The following is a 12,304-nucleotide window of genomic DNA, read 5'->3' on the forward strand; positions in this document are numbered from 1 at the left end:
CTTAGCTTTGGCTGCAAGTAAATGTACTTGCCAGGGGTTGGGTATCGTTCAAAATCCCAAAGCCAATAGCAGCACCGAAACCATGAGTTTGATACCGGTTCCTGAACAACAATTTTGTATTGCCATTTTATAAAATATATTTTAAGAAAAAGGACATTACATTTCACATTACACTACAAATCTTTAGTTTTCAGGTAGAGAGCGTAACCAAGGTTATTTTGTGTAGCTACAATTTAAGACATGCAGACAAGTTCCCAAAAATTTAGTGAAAAGATTAAAATAAGGCATTCTAATCAGATTTAACAAAGTTGAAACCAAATCATATTATCTAGGTGAATGGGCTGCCCAAGTAGAGCTTTTGTACAATGCTGATTCGATTTTCTCTTGCGTAAACGTAGCAAAAATTATGCATTTTAGTGACAATATTTTAGTTTGGGTGTAGCATTGGTACTGAAATTTGGTAACAAACATCAAGGTATTTTTTTGATACTAGTCAGTATCGAATCAAGTTGGTTGGTGCTGATAAAAGCTTGAGCACTAATTTAACGAGATAAAAGTATCTACATTATACCCAGCCGAGCACTTGCCAGAACTCCTAAGCAGGCTTTGCAAACCCCTTCCTGTTTACCTGGATGTTGCCTTGCAATGCACAGGACAGAAAAAACTAAAAGTAAAAAAGAGATCAAAGCTTTATTCGTAATCGGTGAAGACCATATAACCCGTTGTCTATGAGAAAAACAAGTTTTTACTTCTACTCGTAGGGTCGCCCTCTTCGAGAGTTAAATCGGCCTTCTCAGTCCTGTTAGTTGTCTTAGGTTGTAATTTACTTGAGTGTATTCATTTTCCTTCAGAGTTGCTGACATTAAAAGCCACTGTTGAATAATTGTTAAGGTAAATGTCACAGAAGACATTATTGAAGTAATTTTTTATTTGACAGTTTTTCTACTTATTTGCTCAATGTATTTAAGCACAACAACATTAAAGGTTGTGTGGAAAACAAGGCAAAACGAGGAATGAATCATGACATCCACAACGGATAAAGATGGAGAGATAGTGCTAAAAAAGAGGCGGACGGGAGAGCCAGGGCTTGTCTGGGCCTCGTCTGTGACGTTTTGTTAACAGGTCCTGGTCAAACAGTTCATCCCTCATTATCTTAATGAGATCGCGACTGCAGAACAAATAAGACAAGACATGCCAGGGTTGGAAGGCATTGATGAAGTAGTCCACGCACAGAGTGATGGAAAGAGAGGAGGAAATTGATGGAGAGGGGAACGCAATCAAACTGGGAGAGAGAGGAGAGGAACAAAGAGGTATGTAATGGACAAATAAAAAATGAGTCTTTTTTTTGTCTGCATGAAGTCACCTGTGTAGTGTGTGTTGAGTTTGGTCTTATCCACTATAGAAAAGCTAAACATTTTCAAGATGAAGTCTCCCTATGTAAGGGTGGTAAAATGGTGGGTTAAACACAGATGGAGGGTTTAGTCATTATTACCTTATAATAACTTGCAAAGATCTGGCCATTTAAAAGGCTGCAACCTGCCTGAAAGCTGACTATAAATTGATCTAACGACTGTGTGTTAGTAAAGAAACACAAACTGAAACTAAATTAGGTCCCCTGGTGGTTAACACACACACAAAAAAACAACACTGTTTAACCAGTGGTTTGCTTTGCCTAAAATTTAAATGACTTTTATTGGAGGCAAAATACATTTCCATGACATAATGGAAAAAGACATGAATGTGAATTATTATGAATTATGAAGTTCCTCTCTTGGAAATACCAGCCAATATCATATATCATATCATATAGTGTCAGTCAACAATTATAAATCATTCATAAGACATTCATTTCTAGTCTAGCATCTAATGCCTGGGAAACACAAGACCTTTATTTAGGAAAGTACAAGTGTTATTACCACTATCGCCAATGCCACAGATGACTCACCAGTGAATTTTAATACAGAAATTAGAATTCCATTTTGTGCAAAAATGACATTTTTATTGCCTGCTTTGAAACTGGAGGTGTCTGGAATACATTTAGTCACAGATTAGAAAATTGTGCACATAAGAAAACTCATTTTGAGATTGCAATTACAACTCTGTGTTTTAGTAATAATTTGTAAAATCAATGAAAACCAAACACGCAGATCACCCTACACTTTGTCTAAATATCAACCTGAATGGATAAATGAAATACAGGTATATAGTTTTTATTCTTCTGTATGATCTTAATTTTTTTTATTTAAAATTGCAGTATTATGTACTCTTGTATAATAAAAATAACATTGCCATTATTTCACCTCATCTCTGTGTGGCATACAGCAGATTCAGATATTATCAAATTAACTGTACCGCCAGAAAAATTGTTCCATTTCTAGTTAAGATTTGTAAAAACAGATCTGAGTAGGGTAAATTTAGCTTTTTGAGCATAATCTGACCTGCTTTTATGTGATCACATTCTGTCAACTTGGAAATTGTCCCTGGCTACGGCCAGATGTATGCTAATTGTCACTTTTGACCTTCAGAAGTTACTCAGTTATGACACATACTACATTAGTTGGATCCAGCTAAGTTCATACTCGTATGGAGGAAAGTCAGATTTATCACAATCAAGCACTACAGTGTAAACCCATATCCGTGATTTCAGTTTTGCTGTTTTGAGTTTCACATGAATTCAGATAGATCTCATCACAAAACAAGAGATGCACAAGTCAAAAAGGAACGAAAAGAAATAACTTCACTTGTAACCATAAAAAGAAAATCTATATTAATGTGAACAATGTGATTAAATATAAACTATATGCATGTTTGCATATACACAAAATTATTGGTTACCTTTTAATGGTGATCTAAAACTGTGCTAGATGGCAATATAAGGAAGCCACTTGTGGGTCTTCATCGAATATAGTACTTACAGCTTTGACACTGGTCCTCTTTGGGTCCCCAGCAGCGACCGTTACAGGAACGATGGCATTTCTGACCTGCACACAAGTTCAAGTAGAGAGGTGATTGGTATTTCAAATGGTAATTTAAAAAAATATGCTCAGCATCATCCAAAATTAAACATTGGTTGAACCAAAAGGTGTGTTGGTTGACAAAAAAGCCAGAGGCACTGAGCTGGAGTCCCTCCACTGAAGCCCAAAGTGAAGTGAGAGAAATGTAGTTGATTCTTTGGCTTACATTTGTGTGTGTGTGTGCGTGCGTGCGTGTGTTAGTTTGTTAATGCAATGACTAAATAAGCAGGAAGTATTCTTGAGACACAACGCTTGATAATGATAAGTGCATTGTGAATGCTTGATACTTATTATAATTAAAATCTGACAATCAATACAATTTGCAAGAACTGAACGTATTGTGTAGTCATTTATATGATGATATGATTTTTTTCTGAATTGATGTAATCAAAATAAATTTCCATTCTTGTAATAAACAACAAATCTTATTTGACATTCACTTGAAACAGGATGTAACAATGTGCTTTTCAGGTATTTTTTATTTTAATGCAAGAAAAATGATGAAACTCAGTTTTTTGGAACAACATTGACTGGTACATGTTGTTACTGTAAAAAAAAAAAAAAGTCTTAAATAAAACTATGCACAGGTTGTTTTGCGAAAATATGCTGATTCTTTTTGGCACTCCACGCTCAATCAGCCCAGCATGCAACCAGCACCCATCAGTTTGAGATAAAAGCAGTAAAGAAGCATAAGCAGCATCATACCCTCGGAGCTCTAGCCATTGCTTTTCTGTGTTTTTTAAGGACTTAATTTACTGTCTAGTGATTGACTGCGGGGGGAAGTGAGTCTGAATAAGTGCAGAAGTGCTGTCCTCTGTCCATCAGCCTCTCCAGATGAGAGCTATTAGCATCGGTCTGACTCTATTGGCCAACATGAGCCTCTCCACATTCTGCCCTCCTCTCTTTTTCTCATTTGGGAGCCTCTCCACCACACATTTCATCTCTTTCATCCTCGATCCATCCTTCGCTGATTCATCGCTCCTCTACAGCTCTCTTTCACTTAATGTCTATCCCTGTCTGCTTTTGTCTTTTCCCAGCCTGTCCTTCTGTTTTTTCTGCATCTCCAGTCTGTTTCCTCAAACTAGCACTTTGACAACGCCCGCGAAAGAGGTCCATGGCCTTGACTGTATGAAAAGCAGTGCACAAACAGAATAATAATATAAATGTCAGCCAGCCATAAGTGCTTGTCCGACAGTACCAAGAGTACAGAACCTCTGCTGTACTTAGTAATATCTCTGTTCTGCTCTGAGCTAGGTGCCCTGTGAAGTCAAAGAGTTTTCATTCAGTGTCCAAGGCCGTTACTATGTGAACTTCTATTTTCTCAGTGACCTAGAATAAACCTGTCCCACCCTCTTCTGCACCCTAATCTTCAACAGCTTTTTAAAAAAAAGTTCCCGCAGGCTAAAATGTTGTGACGGCTGCCATACCAGTGATGGTGCAAGGCAAAAGACAGACTGGGGGGAGGGGGTGTCAACTGAGTCAACAAGGCATGAATTCAAAAATTGCAATCCTGTTTTTGAAAAGAAACCAATAAACACAACACAATCAAGGCACAAATAGGTCACAAGTAATAACAATGTAAAGCTTGTGTCGCCTTAAGAATGAAACAGAGATTATGTTCTCAGTTGTGGATTACAAGTTTGGAGACCCTTGATGTGTTTGGCAGAGGTAGCAGACTTGCCCAGGAGTCGGGGTCGATCCAGGGCTAACAGGGCTGCAGGGAGGATGGTGATTGAGCAGAATATCAATGCCTGGAGCTCTTAATATGCATCCGAGGCCTTCAGCAAGTGCTGTGAGACGATATCCAAGGATGTAGGCAGAGTTATTTTATGTTGTTGCATAATGATAATGCATTTTATTATGTAATTTGGTATTTGTAGATGAATAAAATGAAAATGCTTAAAGAACCTACTGAAAAAGAAAAAAAAAACTGATTTAAATGTCAAACAGCTTGAGCACTAAATTAATAACGAGAGGAAAGGAGCCTGTTAAGAGGTTTAGTCAGTGAATGAACAGAAAGAGGTCAGAAGAGGTGACTTAATGCATTGTTACTTCACTGGCAGCCAGTTACACCCTCCCCCCTCTAACCTCTGACAGATTAAGTATGTTTATTTCACCCTAATAAACTCTAAGCTTCCATTAACATGTCTTCCAGCCAGCTATAGTAGGGCATTGAAGTGACATGAGCAAGCCGTCGTTGTGAATTATAATGGTAAGCAGAGTGACAGAATGGGGTCAAGGGGTGATATTGTGATGACAGTGATTTGGTGCTCACACCCCGGCAACTTGTTGTGAACGGAGCAGGTTAAGATGTGGTGTCTCCTTTGAACCATTTCCCTAGCCACAACTTACCAGACACGGCCACTTTATGAAAGGCCAATGGCAAGTGTGCAAGTGAAATGGCTGTGGATATTCTTTTTAAAGCTGAATTTAGAGTGAGCTCAGATTCTTGTATATTTGAGTGCCAGGAAGTGTCAGGTAGAGCTAGCTATGCTTTCATTCAAAATTGTTAAAGCAAATGAGTCATCAGCTGTCCTCATTAGCAGGGTAAAGCAAACTTTTTTTTAAGGACAAGACATATATTATATGTCATGTGGAAGAAATTAAAAGAAGGAAAAGGTTGTCAGTGTTTGAAAAGTAAAAAAAATAAAAATAAAAATGTTCATAGCTAAATTTGCTTGAAAAAAAGACCCGGACATGACATCTTTGTGGTTCATAAAGTGCAATAAAAGCCGAGCTGGCTGACTGGTCTATCACAGATATCGGTATATACTGTATGGTATGTTGGCTGATATAAAATACATTTTTACAAAACAAATGCTTGGGATAAATTAGAAATTGATGTATTTGTGCTGTTTTTGTTTTTAATATTTATGTATAATTATTAAGTTCCTGGTGAAGTGAGGTTTACTGTTTCTGCACTGACGTCAGTGTAGACAATACATTGTATAATATCCTGCTTCCATTAAATATGTTTCTCACAGGTGTCAATAGTGTTGAATAACCACGTTTAAGAGATCATTGCAAAAAAAGTGTTAATGTGTAACATGTATGCAGTATGTATATATTGAAAGAGAATATTGGCCCATATGTTGGTAGTGGAATTCATTTTTTCCAAATATCAATTGTGTCATGGCTCTAATTATAATAAGGAGAGTTTGGTGAAAAATGTAAAGAAAAGGTCTTGGGTAGCAATAATACGTGTTAAAACAAATTGTATAAATGTGTATGTGGGGTAAGAGGGAACTGTGTAAAATCTGGTAAATTTCTGTGTGATGAGCTCCAATTGAACTGTCAGTGGTCAGGTTGTATTGTGGGAAATGTAGGTTTAGACAAAGAAAAAAAAAATGAATGGAATAAAAACACCAAAAGCTCTGGTTCTGCCACATTGATTTTTTTTTTTAACAATGCATCCAACAGGGTTATACTGTAGAAGCACAATACTCAATCGATGCAGTACCCTATTAAGCCCCAGAGTTGCTGTGCAGTGCCAAGCAGATCAAACTGGAGTTGTACAATGCAGCCTCAAGGTGTGTATGAATGTAACCTGAAGCAGGCTGATTCTCAAAGAGACAGCATTGCTCTCAGACCGTGAACAACCCTGAAAATACAAGCCAATGTCAATCACATCTTTTGATCTTCTTCATGTGTGCTTGTTGAGTTACTTACATGTGACACTACTGTTGGTGGGCACCACCACAGGATGGAGCCGCGGGTTCTTCACAATGTCCTGCCAATGGATTGTGTCTGCATGGCATAGGAACTTGTTCTGGTCCACATAAACACCTCCACTCAGAATCTCTGTGGGAAACAAAGAGAGTATGATGTCAATAGAGACATACAGAGGGCTTTCTCCGTATATACCTGTTTTTGCATTGAGGATGCACCTAACTCAGGAATCACGCCACCCTTCTTCTGATATGTTTTTAAGTGATGGCTTTTCCTTTCTCATTTTATTTCAATTTACAACAGACCTGACCAGACTCTCCATGTTGATGTCTGAATTATTAGCAAACCTATGGACTGAATTGGACAGTGATTCCCAACAATGCAGAAGAACAGGATAGGAGTTTTGGGTTTGTTGTGGATGAAATGCCTCTAAGAACTTAAGAGCTCGCTGTGTGTGTGTGTGTGTGTGTGTGTGTGTGTGTGTGTGTGTGTGTGTGTGTGTGTGTGTGTGTGTGTGTGTGTGTGTGTGTGTGTGTGTGTGTGTGTGTGTGTGTGTGTGTGTGTGTGTGTGTGTGTGTGTGTGTGTGTGTGTGTGTGTGTGTGTGTGTGTGTGCGTGTGCGTGTGTGTGTGTCGTATTAAGTTGGAGAACCCAATTGCCATTGCGCCACAATTCAGGTTGTTAGCATCGAACGTTTTCCCTCACCCACCTTAGAACACCACAGTACAACTCAACATTGACAGTGTGATACTGGGGGGACAAATTCACAGTGCACAACTCTGTGAAAATGTGATGTGCGCTCTCCGCTACAGTTTGCTAAAGGTCCATAGTGAATTCACAAATGCACATGTTGATGAAAACGTACTTACATTACTGTGGTGAGCTCTGTTCACGCGCAACATGAACCGTCTCAGAGCTTTTTGATCACGCCTTGTATAAGGCTATGAACCCTCCTAATATGCTTGACTTTTGACCTCTCGTTGTTAAACCAACAGGCTGAGACGAGAGTCACATTTCCACTGTGGTTAAACTTTACATAAACATATACAGCCATGTAGTTATTGAAGGTGCAAGAACATGTATGTAATTGATTATGATGATTATGAATCAATGATAAACATATGACTAAATGATAAACCTAAGTTTAAAGGGTTAACAGCTGATCTTAAGTCACTCAGATCCGATAATGGCTGTCGTTGCGAGACAGTCAGGTCAAAGTGTGTCATATTGTTGTTATTACAACAATTTTTTTCCATTTTATTGTTTTTTCTTATCGTTCTCCTCCCATGCTGTGAGCAGACAGAATCAATTAAGCCCCACTACCATCACAACATTAAATCCATGTGGGATTTAAGCAGCAGTGAGGGACAGCAGGCCTAACAAGTTTGTAATTTTATGTTTCATCAATGTCGTAATGTATCCCAACGTTATAATATGCCTAGCCTTGTCATACCAATGATCATCAGGCTTAGAGGGAGGATTGATTCCTTTTGTTCTACACACCCACACACACACACACACACACACACACACACACACACACACACACACACACACACACACACACACACACACACACACACACACACACACACACACACACACACACACACACACACACACACCCCCACACACAGTCTGTAGAATGATTGGACACGGAGGGTGGTTCAGATTATTGTTGTGCGGGAGTTTAGAGAATGCTTAATCCTGACTTTTATGCGAGAGAGAAAAAGTGGGAAAGAGAAAGAGAGAGACAAATAAAGATGGAAGAAAGCCACAGAGAGATGGATGGCGGGAAATAAAGAAGAAATGAGGCCCAGTGGCAGATTTGCATTATTTACAGAGCTTGTGTGTTCTCTATCTCCCTACAAACAGATTACTGACACAGGGCTGAAACCGACGAGACACATAATCGTACATGAGGCGCCCAGCCAGCACCACACAAACCCAGCCAAATACAATATTGTCCCACAAAGGCTCGATTAAATGATACTCCTTGGATAATAGGCGGTGGTGGTGGTATTACCTACACAGGTACCCGTCCCCCATCCTCAGCGCTCCCTCTCTATCTTTTCTGCATGTGCGGTGGGAGTTCGGGAGAGAAATTAATCCTGCTTCTCACCACAGGAGGGATATCGCTCGACTAGGAGGAGGCCATGTCTCAAATTCAAATAGTTTGCACAATAGGATGCTGCCAGCAAAGTAGGGCAATGGACAACCCAACAAACAAACGCAAAGTAGTTATTATGACAAAACTGCCAGCAGGAAATCTCAACCCAAGTTAGCCAAGATACATGTACATCCTCCAAGCATTATCCCCTTCATCCTGGCTGGATGAAGAAAGAATAGATCAAATTTTGTAGCAAACACATCCAAGACACATTTGGCCACATGGAACAAGGAGGGAAAATGTAGCCACAATAAAAAACAAATTACATTTATTTGTCACTTGCTCTTCAATGACAGTTCGAGATGACCAATTTCACTCAACAATAATTTAAAAAAGACAGCAAAGACCTTGAATTTGATATTTGTGTGGCTGACATCTTCAAATCAAAAGGAAATACTACTCCTCTGCAAGATGTCCTTGTAAACATGAGGCAGCAAACAGGAATAGTAACTTTAAAAATAAGACTGTGTACTTTGTGGCAATTGTAGACTTTATTTTGCTGTATTCCAAGTGAGCACTGAGTAATGGATGTAGTACTGTCCATCATGAAAAGCTGTGGTTCTGACACCAAAGGATACTTTGGCCTATGGATAGGAGGATCATTGGTGGTTCCTCCTGTCCACAGGCCAAAGTGTCCTTTAGCAAGACACTGAATGCCAAGTTGCTCCCGATGGCAGGCAAGGGCCTTGCATGAAGCTCTGTTGCCATTGTTGTATGAGGTGACACTTAATAAGAACCAATTTAGCCAAGAAGAATGTGGGATTCTTGCATGTGGTCAATAAGTGTTTCCACTGATTCCAGTTGAAGCTGAGCTGTATTCACACTCTCAAACACACTGTTTAAACCCCTCACTGTCAATAGGAGACCCATAATACCATCCCAAAGGGCTCCACCATCATTTGGACATGTACATGTGCACAGACAAAACATTGATTTGCAGTGTGACATGAAAAGTTTATGATGCTGGATTACAATTTAATTAGCTCCTTGCTGGCGCTTTGCCCAGGACAGTTACAATATTTCCCGTGGCCTCTCTTGTCAAGATGTGAGTAATTAACATATTACATAATACCTACGATAACATGCAAGGCTCATGCAGGCTTTGCTCTCATTAGAAGTAAATGCTTGGCTTGCATGTTAGTAGGGTGTGCAGTTGGTGGCCAGGGGGAGATCAATGGTGAAATCCTGTTGTTGATTGTTTAGCGGGTAGAGAAAATGTCTTAATTAGTTTGCTCACGTAGCCACGGCTCGTTTTTCCTGAACCCCTCCCCCCTCCAAAAAAAAAAAGCAACTCCAAGAACCTCTCAATGACTGTATGGCTTCACCAGGCACAGCAATCTTCAGTATCAGGCTGCATGACCATTGGAGAAAAACAATATGAAATTCAGGAAGGCAGAACAAATGTATACAGGCAATTATTTTGATGGTAAGAGCTTGTTGTGATTTTTTTCCCCTTTATTGCAGTGTTGGGATGGGTTTGATTAAGGCTGGGAGGCAAATTGAAAACCAATGATCAGAAAGAAGACATTAATGAGTCTGTGAGAGTGAATTAATAAAGTGTTGTGTGGACTGTTTAATGAAGAAATATGTAGGACAACAGAAACCCCATCATTAACAGTTGATTTGCTCTGGTGTTTGAGGATTGCATTGTTGAATATCCCCCAATGGAGTTTATTCTCCTGTTGACTGAACTATATTCATGTTCTGAATTACCATCAATACATACAAGAAAAAAAAGCATTTACATATGTTGCCCTTAGTTCGTCTTCAAATTGTCTTCCAGGGGCATGAAGAATAACATACTAGCTTGATGGATAAGTGAGAGCAAACACAGTCCGCCTGACTGTAGTTTGAAAGATGGAGAAGCAGCAGGAGATTCCGAAAGACACTCAAACAGGCAATTAGAGCAGGTAGACAGGTATTCAATCAAAAAGACAGAGGCTTTTCTTCTCTCCTCTAGCAGTGGGACAGGGGATTTAACCCTGGGTCTCCACTGTACTGTCTCATTGACTCCAAGAGCTTCAAGTTGGTTTCTGCTCAGCACTGCTATCAGCTCAGTGGAACAGAGGGGAGAAACTCTGTGGGAAGATGAGGATGCATTCTGGGTCAGAGAGGCTAAATGCTCAGGCGCAGGTCCTGCAGGACACCCCACCAGCACTGGGAGGCTGAAGTAGTTGCTAGGCTGCACTCCATAGACAGACTGACAGAAATGCCAAAATAAGAGATGAGTGTACACAGGAAGTACACACGTACACGTACACGTACACACACACACACACACACACACACACACACACACACACACACAGAGAAGAAACATGCTCACACGTCCACATGCTTACACACAGATCAGACTTGCAGTAATGAGGCCCTCATTACTATACGTGCCTTGAGCATCAATTAAATTAACAATTTGCGTTATCAGTGGGCTTGTAACCAGAAGGTCACTAATTTGAATCCCAACACAAAAGTTGAGCAAATGTGTGTGGAGAACATCCGCACTACTCAGCTCTCCTTTTGCAATTTCTCTTATGAATTTTCTTTCGAAAAATCCTTCACTAATAATGGTACCATTGACAAACAATCGATGAGAAGTGGGAGACTCTCTGGTTCAGCTTAGGAAAACAAGCAGGGTGTTGGAAAACCTCATGGAGGTATGTCAGCTCTGCTCATTTTGTGCAGTTTGTCAAATTCCATTTAAGCCGTGTTACTAAATACAGATCGAGTTTTATAAGAAGAAAAAATAATACATTCAGAAAATAGTCCTTAAGAGATTGCAGAAGGCTTGACATAAAGAAATGGTATTCAAATAAATCCACTCCATGCTGCTGACTGAGCTGCAACTTAATGTACAATGAAGGGGAAAAATAAAAGAATGAATGGATGAATAATAGTGCGAATGAAACAATGTAGGTGCATTTTGGATAGATGATGAATAAATGGCAGGGAGTGACGAATGAATGAAGATTATGGGAGAATGAATGCATTCAATTTGATTAGCCATCTATCAGAGTACAGTATCGATACATCTGTCACAATAGATGATGGCTAGCGAGGAGGGATGGAAGAAAGGAAGGGAAAAAAAGGAAAAAAGGAAAGAAAGAAAGAGACAAAGAAAGAAAGAAAGATACAAAGAAAGATACAAAGAAAGACACAAAGAAAGAAACTGAAAATAAAACTGTGTAAAATATGGTTGCCAAAGTTAAAGACAAGACAAATTAGTGAACTTTCAAGTAGCCACCCCAGAGGCCTCAAAATACACCCTCAGCATCTCTACCAAGAAGACACATGATTTCACCACAAATAACAACACCAATAAACAATAAACTTTGAGGGAGGACATTTCCTGAGTTTTCAGATGCTGCTCATTCTGCCGCGCAGTGTTGCGTCAATCACTGTGCTTTGAGCTGCTCGGTTGCAGACAGTAGATGTCAGGACAGCAAATCTCTGCC

At 39.5% G+C, this 12,304-nt stretch overlaps 1 protein-coding gene across 1 annotated transcript in view; it reads right to left on the reverse strand.

Annotated features, from left to right (window-relative positions):
- LOC138620899 (receptor tyrosine-protein kinase erbB-4-like) overlaps window positions 1–12,304 on the reverse strand; it is a 299,444-nt gene that overhangs the window by 108,100 nt on the left and 179,040 nt on the right. Inside the window, exons 4-5 of the mRNA XM_069698538.1 lie at window positions 6,684–6,815; window positions 2,916–2,981 (exon numbers count right to left, since the gene is read on the reverse strand). Of these exons, the coding sequence (XP_069554639.1) occupies window positions 2,916–2,981; window positions 6,684–6,815 (198 nt within the window). The remainder of the gene's footprint in view (window positions 1–2,915; window positions 2,982–6,683; window positions 6,816–12,304) is intronic.

The sequence above is a fragment of the Brachyistius frenatus genome, unplaced genomic scaffold (genome assembly GCF_029030835.1).
Source record: "Brachyistius frenatus isolate BFR_SWC_R1_liver_20210118 unplaced genomic scaffold, ASM2903083v1 Contig_27, whole genome shotgun sequence".
Classification (NCBI taxonomy): domain Eukaryota; kingdom Metazoa; phylum Chordata; class Actinopteri; family Embiotocidae; genus Brachyistius; species Brachyistius frenatus.